Source organism: Photinus pyralis, unplaced genomic scaffold (assembly GCF_008802855.1).
Source record: "Photinus pyralis isolate 1611_PpyrPB1 unplaced genomic scaffold, Ppyr1.3 Ppyr1.4_LG6, whole genome shotgun sequence".
Classification (NCBI taxonomy): Eukaryota; Metazoa; Arthropoda; class Insecta; order Coleoptera; family Lampyridae; genus Photinus; species Photinus pyralis.
This window is the reverse complement of record NW_022170663.1, coordinates 27,003,420-27,018,554: the sequence shown is the minus strand read 5'-3', so window position 1 is coordinate 27,018,554 and position 15,135 is coordinate 27,003,420. Positions and strand designations below refer to the sequence as shown.

Here is a 15,135-nt window from a genome sequence, read left to right as displayed (position 1 = left end):
ACAATAATCATTACATTAATTGTATATTGGAAATGCATTATTTGCAACGATGAAAAATAAAATGTTGTATGCACCTCAGGCATTACTCGATATTTAACCCTCGGGCGACTTACAATCCCTCGGACCAGAGGCCCTCGGCAAAATATCTATTATATCCCTTACCTTGCGGATGTTTGGCCCTTTATTTTCTCTTAAAACTTGAAATCTAATGCTCTTGTTTTTAGCCAGCCTTCTTGGTTTACCAAAATGAGTTTAATATCAGTTTATTTGATCCCGTTTTTTATTTGAAAACGGTTCTAGGACTCGAAAATGTTCCTTCACGCATATTTTACCACTCGTAAATAAAAGCCCCTCGTACGAATGCGGATGATATACAATTTTTATTCCTCCCGTAATTTGCTGTAACTCGTTTATTTACACAGGTAACTCGCAATTTTTCTCAAATCCGAGTCTATTTACATCTTCCTCCACGACGTATTCGAAATTTAGAAGTTCTCGCTACATAATATGTTTTTACTCGATATTAAACCGCTAATTCTTTTACTAGTATTCGGATAGATTTCACTCTCTAATTGCATGTTCCCGTCCCGAATTTCAACCGCAAATGTTCACACAAACGTGATGATATTTCTCGCAACGCCGCTAAAAATGTCAGCTAGGTATTTGTACGTGGTTTCTCTTGAAGTTAAACGAAAACCATCCGTGTTTTACTTGAAATAAATTAAGAACAATAATAATTAACGTACCTATACCCAAGTTGGTACGTGCTCGCTCGCGAAAATCACTCGACTCGCGAAATCAAGCAAGACTACTACTTCTGTCGCTATTTGAATCTCGGCCTAAAGAAAAACCGAAAGGGGCCCTTTTTCCGAATACAATGACCTCGACCGGCGTACCCGCATTGAGGTTTTTTCATCCAGCTCAAATAGAACTTTTAGGTCCGAAGAGATCGTGGCAACCGCGCTCGCTTTCCCCAATACGTTTTTTGATATCGCTTGCTATCCCCAGACATACTTTCGTTCACGTTCGCTATGAAGCGGTATATGCGTAAATTTTCCTATGTTGAACAAAATACAAATTAAAAACCAAACTTTTGAAACGGTAAAGTGACCACCTACACCCCATGATAGACCAACTCCATCACCTTACATTGGAAAGCGCCCGAATTTGACGGCAATACGTCGATCATCAACTACATTATTGAGTACCGGCTTAAAGACATCACACGGTAAGCCACACTATATGTTGCATAGCAATGCATTAGTTGCATTTACAAGGGTCGAGGACCTCACTTACCTAAAATGAAAATTGAACCTTTACGGCACTGGTGCAGTAATAAAAAACTTTTTACATCTCGTACCTTGCGGAAGTTTGGCCCTTTATTTTCTCTTAAAACCTCAAATTCAAAATCTATTGCTCTAATTGCTTGCTTTTAACCAGCTGTTACAGTTAGCGATCCGAAAAAAACTTCTTGATTTGATCCTGTTTTTATTTGAAAAAGGTTCTAGGACTCGAAAATGTTCCTTCACGCATATTTTACCACTCGTAAGTAAAAGGTCCTGATACGAATGCGGACGAGAAACAATTTTTATTCCTCCCGGAATTTACTGTAATTGGTTTATTCGCACACATAAACAGGTAACTCGCAATTTATCACAAATTCGAGTCTGTTTACATCTTCCTCCACGACGTATTCGAAATTTAGAAGTTCTCGCTACATAATATGTTTTTACTTGTAATTAAACCTTTAATTCTTTTACTAGTATTCGGATAGATTTCACTCTCTAATTGCATGTTCCCGTCCCGAATTTCAACCGCAAATCTTCACACAAACGTGATGATTCTTCTCACTCTTCTCGCAACGCCTCTAAGAATGTCTATAGCGTATTTGTACGGGTTGCTCTTGAAGTTAAACGCAAACCAACCGTGTTTGACTTGAAATAAATTAAGAACAATAATAATTAGCGTACCTACCCAAGTTTTTTTTCTCCTACAGAAATTGATTTTATTTAAATATTATATAAAATAATTCGAACATTTAAAAAAGGTAAGTGCTCGCGCGCGAAAATCACTCCAACTGACGAAATCAAGCAAGAACCCTCGCTCTACTACTTCTGTCACTATTTGAATCTCGGCCTATAGAAAAACCGAAACGGGCCCTCTTCTGAATACAATGATCACGACCGGCCAACCCGCATTTAGGCTTTTTCATCCAGCTCAAATTGAACTTTTAGGTCCGAAGAGATCGTGGGAACCGCGCTCGCTTTCCCCAATACGTTTCTTGGTATCGCTTGCTATCTCCAAACATACTTTCGTTCACGTTCGCTATGAAGCGGTATTTTCCTATGTTGAACAAAATACAAATTAAAAACCAAACTTTTGAAACGGCAAAGCGACCACCTACTCCCCATGATAGACCAACTCTATCACCATACATTGGAAAGCGCCCGAATTTGACGGCAATACGCCGATCATCAACTACATTATTGAGTGACGGCTTAAAGACACCACACGGTAAGCCACACTATGTAACGGCTTAGTTGCATTTACAAGGGTCGAGGACCACGCTTGCATAATTGAACCTCTACGGCACTGGCGCAGTAATAAAAATGTTTTTTTATATCCCGTAACTTGCGTAAGTTTGGCCCTTTATTTTCTCTTAAAATTTGAAATCTAATGCTCTTGCTTTTAACCAGCCGTTACAGTTAGCGATCCGAAAAAACTTCTTGGTTTATCACAATGAGTTTAATATTAGTTTATTTGATCCCGTTTTTATTTGAACTACGACTCGAAAATGTTCCTTCAAGCATATTTTACCACTCGTAAGTAAAAGGCCCTGGTACGAATGCGGACGATAAACAATTTTTATTACTCCAGGAATTTACTGTAATTCGCACACATACACAGATAACTCGCGATTTTTCACAAATCCGAGTCTGTTTACATCTTCCTCCACGACGTATTCGAAATTTAGAAGTTCTCGCTACTTAATATGTTTGTACTCGAAATTAAACCGCTAATTCTTTACTACTATTCGGATAGATTTCACTCACTAATCTTCACACAAACGTGATGATTCCTCTTGCAACGCCGCTAAGAATGTCGACTACGTATTTGTACGTGGTTGCTCTTGAAGTTAAACGAAAACCAACCGTGGTTTTACTTGAAATAAATTAAGAACAATAATAATTAGCGTACCTACCCAAGTTGGTACGTGCTCGCTCGCGAAAATCACTCGACTCGCGAAATCAAGAAAGAACGCTCGCTCTACTTCTTCAGTCACTATAGTCGGCCTATAGAAAAACCGAAACGGGTCCTCTTCTGAATACAATGACCTCGACCGGCCTACCCGCATTTGGGCCTTTTCATCCAGCTCAAATAGAACTTTTAGATCCGAAGAGATCGTGACAACCGCGCTCGCTTTCCCCAATACGTTTCTTGTTATCGCTTGTCATCCCCAGACATACTTTCGTTCACGTTCGCTATGAAGCGGTATATGTGTAAATTTTCCTATGTTGAACAAAATACAAATTAAAAACCAAACTTTTGAAACGGCAAAGCGACCACCTACTCCCCATGATAGGCCAAAAATCCCTATGACACACGACTCACTAACACGGTTTCATCCATGGATCCGATTTGATCCATGGACTCGATTTGATCGTGAATCAAGTTGCGTCCATGATCGATCAAGTTGAATCTGCGCTTCAAGTCGGTTCTCGTTGGATCCTACTGAACAAACCTACCCGATATGATCCACGAGTCACACACATTCAAAATGTTCTTTTCTGTAACGCACTACAATGTGGTCCGCAGATAGCTATCGTTAGTAAAGTTTTCGGACTTATGTCCAATCTTCTTGAGAATGCCTGTTGTATAAAATAAAGTTATGTGAATACTATACTAAATTTATCTAGAAACTCAAAAGTGAACTGGTTCTGGTCTGAGCTGAAATAATTTGTTTGGGTGATCTAAACAAAAGTACACCAAAATTTGGTTCTTATCTCTGCTAGATAATGATGTCTAGATGAAACTCTACCATTTAAAATGTTTCAGATGGGAAAGAACAACAGAAACTATAACAACCACCAATCACACCATAACTAAAGTAGAAAAACACAAGGAATACACCTTCCGCGTGATAGCCGTAAATGAAATCGGCGAAAGCGAACCTTCATATAACACCGACTACATCCTCATCGCGTCTCCGACGACCAAAGAAGCTCCGACGATTCTAGAAACTCTAAAAGACGTCAAGATCGGTCTAAACAAAGAATTGACACTGTCGTGCGTCATCAGCGGAAACCCGACACCCGACATAACCTGGTTCAAAGATGGAAAAACGATCAAGTCCAAGACGATTACTTACGAAAATCACGTCGCCAAATACACGATCAGGGAGACCGAGGAGACGACCGAGGGTATTTACACTGCCAAAGCGCAAAATCTGCTGGGAACGGCGGAAACGCGATGCCACGTGGTGATACAGGAAGCGCCACGCTTGGAAGTGGACGAAGAGTTAACCAACCTAACTCTCAAGGTCAGCGAGCAGTGGAAGGTCAAATTGAAAGTGTCCGGCTATCCTCACCCCGATATCACTTGGAAGAAAAATGGCGTCATTATGACTTCGAACAGCCACAGTTATTACTACTCGGATGAGCTATCGACTACCATTGTTATCTACTCCTTGGAGCGGAACGATACGGCTACCTATACGGTTATTGCAGAAAATTCGGCCGGCTTCGCAGAGAAAGAAATAAAGCTACGAGTAGTTGGTGAGTTCTGCGAATCTGGTGGGCTGTAGGGTAACATGCTTCTGCTTTCTTCAGATTTCTCAGCTCGCTTACAGTCACGCATATCCGAAAGTACAATTACGGGTAATTAATGCTATGTTGGCGTTGTCACTAACAATTACGCAAGATCATGCGGCTGATCCTTGCGAAGTTTAAAATTTCAAAATAACTTCTACTTTTCCAATAGATAAACCCACACCACCACAAGGACCTATGGATGTAACGAACCTTGAGAAGGACTCCGCGACAATCTCCTGGCGTCCTCCATTAGACGATGGTGGCGTTGAGCTTACAAAGTACCTGATCGAGAAATACGAAATGTCAAGCATGACGTGGACCAAAATCGCAGAAGTGGAGCCGCTCGTTACTACCTACTCGGTTCAAAGTTTGCAAATGAGCGATGAGTACCTCTTCCGAGTGTACGCGCAGAACTCGATCGGAAAATCCGAACCGCTCGAGAGCAAAAATGTGTCTCTGAAAGCTTCATTCAGTAAGTGGCTCGGGTTTAAACGCAGAAAGCTCACCGTTTCATTGCAGAAGTGCCGTCTCCACCTCGGGCGCCATTGGAAGTGTCTGGAATGTCGGCTACATCATTTACCATCTCATGGCAGGCGAGTGCCAGTGACGGTGGCAGCAGCATAATTGAGTACATAGTGGAAATGAAGGAGTCCAACAGGCGCGTGTTCAAAAAGCTGGGAGCCACCAAAGGAGCGGTCACAAACTTCGCGGTGAACTACCTGGAGAAAGACCAAGGTTACAACTTCAAGATAACCGCGCGAAACGCAGTCGGTCTGAGTGAGCCATTCCTGCCCGAGGATACCATCACTGCCGGAGCTCGAATTAGTAAGTTAACCATGCTTAACGCTTTTAACGCTTCTGGCTTGCTGCTTTAGGAATAAAGTACGAGTTTGCGAAAACAGATTCCACGCTATACTGCCTTTTGGGCATTTTTCCGCCCACTAAGCTCGGCACTCCCAGTGAGTAAATGCAGCTTATCGCTTGCGCCTTCCCGAAATGATTTAAAACTAACCAATTCACTTGTAGCCACGCCATCGCCTCCTAGAAACTTGGAGATTTCCGACACCACAACCAAGAGCGCCACAATTACGTGGGACGCACCGGAAAACACGGGAGGCACGGAACTTACCGGTTACATTATCGAAAAGAAATACGAGTACATGCCCAATTGGGAACGGGCTGCCACTTTGGAACCTTCAGTTCACAAGTTCACCTTTGAAAACCTGAGGGAGAAGACTAAGTATGTGTTTAGGGTGTTGGCAGAAAACTCCGTGGGAGTAAGCAATCCGGCAGTGACCAGAACTCTAGATCTGTTTACGTATGCAAGTGAGTTACGTTCACATCGTCTTTGGGGGATGTCACGAGGTTTCGATTTTTCAGCCGTCCCGTCTCCACCGACCGCGCCCTTGGAAATCAGGACAATCGGCCCTAACGCCATCGTGATCGAGTGGGGTATTCCGGAATCCGACGGCGGATCGCCTCTGCTAGGTTACAACATCGCAATCAGAGATACGCGTAAGACCATGTGGATGGAAGTTGGTCGTGTTGCGGTGCCCACGCAGAAGTTTACGATACGCGATCTTCAAGAGGACCACGAATATCTGATTAGGGTGTTCGCGAGGAATGAAATTGGGCTCAGCGATCCTCTTGATTCAGATGAGCCTTTCAGAGTATTACCATCCACAGGTAAGTTACCAGTTTTTATTTCCCCCTACAAAATCCAAAACCAAAATCCGTTCGTGAGTTCACTTTCTACAAGATGAAATTGAAACCATCCAGTGTTGGTTATGGTGTTCGCTATTACAATTTCATTCCTTTTGGCCCCCTAATGTCGCTCGAAACCTTGGAAAATAGGTCAAGGAGAAGTTCAAAGGTCACCTGCCACGTGGCGATCTCGTATAATGAATACCACCTTTGATTCCCTGTTCAAGTTACGATCACTCAAAAGTAGGTGAACCGACAGCAAATGTAGATATCGACTGCTCAGACGTGTGAAGAATTACAACATGAAATTAAATACGTCCGTTCTTCTAGAGTTATGAGGTTCGCCAAAATTTAAATTCGCGCGTTTAAAACTTCCGCTATTGTCCGTATTTATCGTAATAGTTAATAATAAGAGTCACCAAAACTTTATTTTAAGCGTTTAAACATGCCTTTGTTTTGCCGTATTAGCACGAAATTTCTCGAACCAGCACGTGAACGCAAATCGGAACTCCAATTGAACAAAATCGCGTTTCACTTCGTATTCACGTTTGGGGTTGCGTTCTTCACGTTTGGACTCGAGTTCACGTTTGGTTCGATTACGTTTAGGCTTCGAATCGATTGGGGTTGATGGCAAATGTAAACGTGAAGGTTCGATTGGCGTTAACCTGTGGATCACAACCGCGTTCACGTTTCGCATCCAATTACCTTCAAAATGAAATGTGACAACAAAAAAGGGATCACTGACCCCTGATGACCTTGAAATTGAATAATCTGAATCTGAATTCATTAACTTTTGAAAGCGAGAGACCTTTCAGCTTTACCTTGACCTACTTCCCAAGGTCACAAAATTTCCAATGTCACTACCAGAGGAAAGGGGGGCGAGTATTATTCGAACTTCACCTTGTCTTATTTTCCAATGTAACCGCCAGGTTGCGAGCGATCTTGAACGGTGCAGATACGTTTCCTGTTAGTCTACTAATATTCTAATCCTTCAATACAGCAACATGAATGTCGATATATCCCTTGCTGGATCAATCTCGAAATACCCGTTGATCAAAATTATTGATCCAACTCCTGAAACGGAAAATCGATACAAAATTCGCTTAGGCCTCCTATAATGAATGGCACCTTTGATTAGCAGTTCAAGTTACGGTCATTCTTCTAAAAATATGTCACCAAAATTTTAATTCGCGAGTTTAAAATTTCCGCTATTGGCCGTATTTTCCGTAACAGTTACCCCTAGTTCACGAGTTTGAAATTCTTCTACAATTATAAAGGCCACCAAAATATAAATTCGTCCATTTAAAACTTCCGCTATTGTTCGTATTTACCGTAATAGTTTCTAATTCGTTAGTTATCCCTTGAAATTGATAGTCACCAAAGCTAACTACACGCGTTTGAAATTCTTCTTTAATTATGAGTCACCAAAAATTAATTTCGCGCGCTTAAAACTTCCGCTATTGTCCGTATTTACCGTAATAGTTGCCCCTTGAAATTGATGTCACCAAAACTAATTTCAGGGGTTTCAAATTCTTGAAAAAATATGAAGGCCACCAAAATTTAAATTCACGCATTTAAAAGTTCCGTTATTGTTCGTATTTATCGTAATAGTTTCTAATTCGTAAGTTATCCCTTGAAATTCATAGTCAACAAAACAAATTTCACGCGTGTGTAAGTACCAAAATTATGAAGGTCGGCAAAATTCAAATTTACGTGTTTCTTCCGCTATTGTCCGTATTTACCGTAATAGTTGCCCCTTGAAATTGATAATCACAAAAACTAATTTCACTTGTTTGAAATTCTTCTAAAATTATGAAGGTCACCAAACCTTAAATTTGCGCATTTGAAACTTCCACTATTGTCCGTATTTACCGTAATAGTTACCCCTTAAAATTGAGTCACCAAAACTAATTTCACGCGTTTGAAATTCTCCTAAAATTATGAGTCGCCAAAATTTAAATCTGCGGGTACTTCCGCTATTGTCCGTATTTACTATGATAGTTACCGCTTGAACTTGATAGTCACGAAAACTAATTTCAATTCGTGTTGAGAAACCGAGGTCCGGCAAAGCAAAATAAAACTTCTTTTAGCAATCTTCGTAGGTATCTTACTAACCCATTCCATCCATCTTTAACTATATTAAGACTGAATTGAGTATAAACAGATTCCTACCGCTTCCATCTCTCTTTAAGTGGCTTGACATGAGTATTTCAATTCATGAAGCAAATGGTTTTCAAAGAACCAGAACTAAATCTACATTTAAATAGTACCCTCGCACCAAGTCCGAAAAAGGAATTACCTCGTTTGGAAGAAATTTCTGTCGGTTATCTCGGCTTGTGCGGGATCTTGTGGGCTTCGTAGACCGCCACCTCATCGTCCCACCAGCAGATGGCTCTTCTCTTGTTCCGGAAGGTCGTGTCAGTCAGACTTTTTAATACCCCCTCCAGTTCTTCCACATACAATCGGATTAAAATTTCTGATACCTTAAATCCGATTTGCTTGAGCAAAGGATTAAACTTATTTTATATTTTTATTTTAATTGTATTGTCTTTATTTTATAGTGGGCGGAGTAGCTAATTAGCTACTCTTCCCACTCAACCCACTACACAATCACAAACCGCCATGCCTTACCTGGGATTCGAACCCAAGACCCTTGTTTGTAGCCAAAGTTAGAGCTAAATAACATAAACTCATCTGAGGGTCGGCCAATCTCCAAACGTAACTCCCTTCATATCCTCCCACAAAAAGATCGACCTTTTTTTGAATCGAATTGCAATCCAGGGTTAGATTTATCATTATGAACTTTGGTAGGTTTTGTCTTCATCTTACCTCTGATACACAGGAATCGCTCTTCGTTCACCTAGTCCGGTTCAATTTCGGTCAAATCGGTTCCTTCGTGCATGTATTTCGTTCAGCCCACCTGCGTCCTGTGGTTGATCTTCCTATCGAAAATTCCGTCTACTGTAACATAAGACCCCAAGGTACTGGAAATGTTGCCATCCCAATAAAAATCCATTATCTAAAACCGAACCATTCGGCTTCCAGTACAATTTACTTTGAGCCATTTCCCACTGTCTACTCAAAAACGATTTCTTAACCAGATGCTGACGCCGAGGAATTCAAAGAAGTAACAGACCGAGAGCCGACATCCTATAGTACCGAGACAACCACCTCGTGGCTAAGAGACAACAGTATGGACGCGGACATCCACTCGTACTCCAGAGGAAAACTACTGCAGAAGAACGAGTACTTCTTCAAGATATGGTGTTTCGCCGAAGATCTCTTCAAGTAAAATTTTGTAAAGAAAACGGACTGACCAAATTTGACCAAGACTGTGACAAATCTAGGATTAGGATAAACTGTTAGATGTAAATATATTGTATACTGATTGAAACTTATAGGAATTCCATAATTTGACGACATAATCAAATTGTCTCCTGTGATCCTGAATATCGAATCTGACTTTAGAACCCCCCCGAATGAAGTTTTATTGTAATATTTGTTGTAAAATTTATATATAGTTTAAGTGTTTGGGCTTGAGCGAGTTATTACGTATACGACATCTCAAGTTTTATATTGTTCTTTTGTTAAAATTTACGTGCCGCTTTATATGAGATAGTACGCGCACATTATACTGTTGATTTATTTTTTTCCTGGAGGCGCGCGTTTTCAATTTAAGGGAATAAATATAGGTGCATATTATCAACATCGATAGAAATTGAAAACGTGCAGGCTGTCCAATTTTATTTTATTCTGTTATTAAAGTATTTATCAATACATGCTTTATCATTTACCGCCAACGGCGCCAACGAAATTTGAATATGATTTCCCATTGCGAACACACACACAGGGGCACAGCGATATACCCAATAAATCCATCAATCATAAGCATTAATCACTCAGCCCAAATCGTCAGGACCATCTAGGCCTCTAACAGTACCCGGTCCCCATGGCTGCTCTCGGCCTGGGCCGCTGTAATTACAAGAAACACAATTAGGAGCATCTCTGACTTACATAGCTACCCTAATCATGTCTCAGCAACACATGGTACACTTAGTAGATGAGTTAACGAGAATCGAGAGAATCTTCTCACATCCAGGTCCCCATATGCAACACGGCTACGTATCCCCCTGTGCAATCACTGCCACCATGGAACTAAACGAGAACCTGTAAGTCTATCATGTCACGTAACTCTCATGAATGGGGCCTTATGACGATCGACAATAACAATAACGCCTTTATTAGATATTAATCCAAAGGGAGAAGTTCACTTAGCTGCAACATCGCCACCAGGTGTTCTTCCACTTAAACCTGGCAACCTGGAAAACGTAACCCTCATGCACAATAAAAGTGCTAGGGCTCTCATCCATATACTACAAGCATATGGAGGTGCCTGACCACTTATCGTACCGTGCGATAGCCCACCCTCACAATGAACGAGGGCAAGCAGGAGTCATGCAACGCGGTGAGCTCCGACCGACCAGGCACGGGGTGCTTACACTGATCGCAACCAACGCGGTGGTCGCGCACGGAGCACTTCCACAGATCTCCTGGGTCGAACGAAACTTGGAGTACAGAGCACTATCACCGATCAGAATGCCGGCACGCGCCCTTAATTGGCCCGGAGCACTTGCTACCAAAACGTAATTCCACGCGAGATAATGGGACGCCTTCCACGTGTCCAGATGCCAAATCGGCACAAACAAAAGACTAGTCACGTATACAGAACCAACGTATTCTCCATGAGAATAGGGGCCTTACAATGTCGACCGGGCCGAAACGTAAATCCCGCGAGACAAGGGAGGCCGGACCAAGATCACCACCTACAGGCATGGATACTGGCCCTGTGCCTGACGTACTCCCTACAAAGTAGGAGACCTTCTAACGTGGTCGGGTTTACTAGCCTGTCCCAATGAGTGATGAAGCAGTAATTAACTGCACACACAAAATCACATTCAGTAGACGCTGCACTCTTCCCCTGCATTCATCCCCATGTACCGATCCCCTTGCACTTTTCCCGTTGCAGTCATCCACCTACACTCTTCCCCCTACCCTCTTCTCGCTGCACTCTCCCGCTGCACTCTTTCCCCTGCGCTCTTCCCGCCGCACTCTTCCCTCTCTATGTTTCCCCTTACACTCTTCCCTACGCACTCGTTTCGCTGTACTCTTCCCGCAGCTCTCCTCCCCCTGCACTGTTCCACCTGCACTCTTCCATCTGCACTGTTACCGTTGCACTCTTCCCTCTATACGCTTCCCCTTACACTCTTCCCCTTGCACTCTTCCCACTGAACTCTTCCCGCTGCTGTCTTCCCAATGATGCTTTCCTGTGGGCACCAATAACTCAGTGATCTGTCTCCCCAATATAACTTTTTTTTGAAAAGATCTCTAACACTCAGCCTACTCAACTTTGTGAACCGAAAAACGTCAATATTAACAGATAGCCGGGTGGCATTAGAAGATCTAGACGCAAGAAGTGGAATGCTAGAGTGCATTCGAAACCTAGCTAGTCCAGTTGAAGGAAAATAACATGTGATGCTACGGTATCTGGCAATTGTAAATTTTAACCATTCCCGCTTTTATACATTTAATTCGTGGAGAAAAACGCAAACTACGCTTTTACCGCGAATCTTACCAATTCAAATTGTACAGGGTGGCCAAATAAGAATGCGAGGTACTGTATCTGGGAACCTGTCCATCGTAGAGGCTTGCGGTGAAAAAAGTTATTATTAAAACAGCCACGAGAAAAACCTGGAAAATATTTTTAAGTTTCTGAAATGGCCGCTAGGGGGCGTAACTGAAATCTGGAATCTAAAAAAGTGATTTTCTGTGAATTCCGCTATATTAACCCAACAAAAAAATGTCCGGTCTTTGAAGACGACAATAATCTGAACCTTTTTTGTTTGACAATTTTTCCTGGGGGGTATTCAGAGGTTTCCGTAAAGAACACCCTGTATCTTCGAAACGACTAAGCCGATTTTAACAAACTCAGGTTAATTGAAAAGAGTTATTCTTCGGCTACAAATATTATAATATTTGAAGTTTTGTTAGTTTCACATATCGCCGCTTAAGGGCTCTTTTCGACATAAAGATATCGAGATGCTGTTTTCGCGAGCTTGTTTAGGCATCATTTAGGTACTTTTTCATGAAAAAAAATCGAACCGATGCATTTAATTTTTTTGAGAAAATTAACCATTTCTGTCGGAATGTCGAAAAAAGCCCTCAAGCGGTGATATGTGCAACTAACAAAACTTCAAATAGTATAACATTTGTAGCTGAAGAATAACTCTTTTCAATTAACCCGAGTTTGTTAAAATCGGCTCAGTCGTTTCGAAGATACAGGGTGTTCTTTACGGAAACCTTTGAATACTCCCCACCACTTCATTTTTAGAGATACAGGAAAAATTGTCAAACAAAAATTGTTCAGATTATCGTCAACTTCAAAGACCGGACATTTCTTTGTTAGGTTAATATAGCGGAATTCACATAAACATCACTTTTTTAGATTCCAGATTGCAGTTACGCCCCCTAGAGGTTATTTCAGAAACTTAAAAATATTTTCCAGGTTTTGCTCGTGCCCGTTTTAGTAATAAATTTTTTTACCGCAAGCCTCTACGATGGATAGATTGTCAGATACAGTACCTCGCATTCTTAGTTAGCCACCCTGTTCAAGGACGAAGGTTGCGCGTAAAAGAGAGAGATGGCTTGGTTCCCTCCTTCAAGCAAGAGCGAGCTGACGAGGAAGGAAATTTTTAATCGACACAACGAAGATAGCGGTGGTATGGGACGTTTCGCCGTCGCCATTTCACCGTGGCCATGTCGCCGTACCTACACCATCTCGCCGTCGGTCACTTTGCCGCGATACATTTTTTCATCTCCTATTTAAGCCACGGAATTTTCGTTGCGGTATATTACGTTCAAAAAGTAGTGGAGGGGGGGGGCGACTTTAGCCGCGCACTGTATAAGTTGTAGCATTCGTTATAAATACAATGGTAGTAGTTAAAATTGAGTATATAGGTATAGGGTGGAATTTTTCCGTAAATGTAACCCACACTTTATTTAAGATTAATATACAGGGTGTTTGTATAATTTGGAGTATCGAGTGGAACTTTTCCACGTTGTAGCATTTTACATTTAACATACCGAAGTGCGACTTTGAATTCAATTACAATTTGGTTTTTGGTTTGTACGACGATTTGTAATCGGATTTCTGTTTGTTGTATGTGGAGGTGTAAAATGTTTATTGAATTTGTTCTTGATATATTGCCATCATACTGTGCGTACTATGATAGCTGACGCTTTACGGTCTAAATATTTAACCGTCTACGAGGAGGTAGTTTGTACCGCGAATTCGGGCAATACCAAAAGGGTTGACATATTGGCTACTGATAAAAAGAAGAATGCCGGTTGGATTATCGATCCCACTGTTAGATTCGAAGTTGACGAACACCAAAGCAATGAACGTAAATTTAGAAAAACAAAAGATTTATGGTTCAACAACGAGCTTCTTCAAAGAATCTTACCTATGGATTAAAAAAAGTTGATATCATATAGGACTACTTGTTCGTGCTCGCGGAACAATTACCACTTTTTTCGAAAATTTTCCCACACTTTTGGATTACCATCAAAATTGTTAAAATTAATAGCAATAACTACTATAAAAAATTCCATTTACATTTTAAGAAATCATTTATATAAGTAATTAAATTGTTTGTTTTTTTTTTCATGTTCAAGTTTGTATTGTATCCTTTGTTTCACAGCAACCCAGAATGTTGGGAAGGTGTAATTGATATAATAAATTTCTATATATATATGTATATATTGACTAGTAATTAATGATACTTTTTGTTGAAATGTAACATGATTGCTTTTCGAGTCAAAATAAAAGGGACAAACCCTCTGGCCCTCCTTGGTGTACCTGCTACTGATGCGATTCAGAGAAAAGGACAGGGTATGCGAATGAAAGTCATTCCCTCTGAGCTGTAGAAGCAACTCAGTTTTCTCCGTTATTTTAGGGACTATTAAAAAAAACAAAAATATTAGAAACTATCTATCAGCTTTCTAAAACATTTGTATTTATAATTTTTTTTCAAATAACAAAATAGCTATCTATAAATCATTTAAAAATTTTCCAGTTTTGTGGGAAACAGGTTCGTCGAATGGTTCACTAGCTCTCCCACTATTTTTTGTCTTCTTTTCCCTTTTTGCAATTTTTCCGGATGCGCCCCGCACTTCCGCACCGGTAGCGTTTCATTTTATTTGACATTTTATATACATAATATTTGCTACGTTTTTCACTGCCACCGCCGGATTTACTTTTTATTTAGGCCTTACTAGAAAAAAGTGCACTCCTCCTGTTTTCCCTCGTGTTTTCCCGTTCTCTGCTGCCAACGCTTTTCTCCCGATTCAACATTTCCAAACGCCGAAAAAGCTCCTCATAGGGATCAAAGTGAGCGATCATCCAGTTTGAGCAGTGGGCGTAGCTTGTTTAAATATAATGCAATTTGAGCCAAATTTCCACGTTACAGTCAAGACTTTCTTTGCAATGACGAACCAACGAATATTTAGAAGGAACCACGCTCTGCTACCATGTTGATGGTGTTAAATTGGGCAAAAGCTGCGA

At 41.0% G+C, this 15,135-nt stretch overlaps 1 protein-coding gene across 5 annotated transcripts in view; it reads left to right on the top strand.

The window, feature by feature from the left end:
- LOC116173610 (titin-like) overlaps nt 1-10,292 on the top strand; it is an 80,759-nt gene extending 70,467 nt beyond the window's left edge. For 3 of the 5 annotated variants that reach the window (XM_031491229.1, XM_031491226.1, XM_031491230.1), the window contains 8 exons: nt 4,057-4,775; nt 4,830-4,877; nt 4,981-5,283; nt 5,331-5,636; nt 5,687-5,770; nt 5,838-6,137; nt 6,192-6,497; nt 9,617-10,292. In XM_031491229.1, coding sequence (XP_031347089.1) covers nt 4,057-4,775; nt 4,830-4,877; nt 4,981-5,283; nt 5,331-5,636; nt 5,687-5,770; nt 5,838-6,137; nt 6,192-6,497; nt 9,617-9,807 — 2,257 coding nt within the window. In that variant the 3' untranslated portion in view covers nt 9,808-10,292. The remainder of the gene's footprint in view (nt 1-4,056; nt 4,776-4,829; nt 4,878-4,980; nt 5,284-5,330; nt 5,637-5,686; nt 5,771-5,837; nt 6,138-6,191; nt 6,498-9,616) is intronic. The other 2 variants (XM_031491227.1, XM_031491228.1) reach the window with 2 other exon arrangements.
- The last annotated feature ends 4,843 nt before the right edge of the window (nt 10,293-15,135 follow it).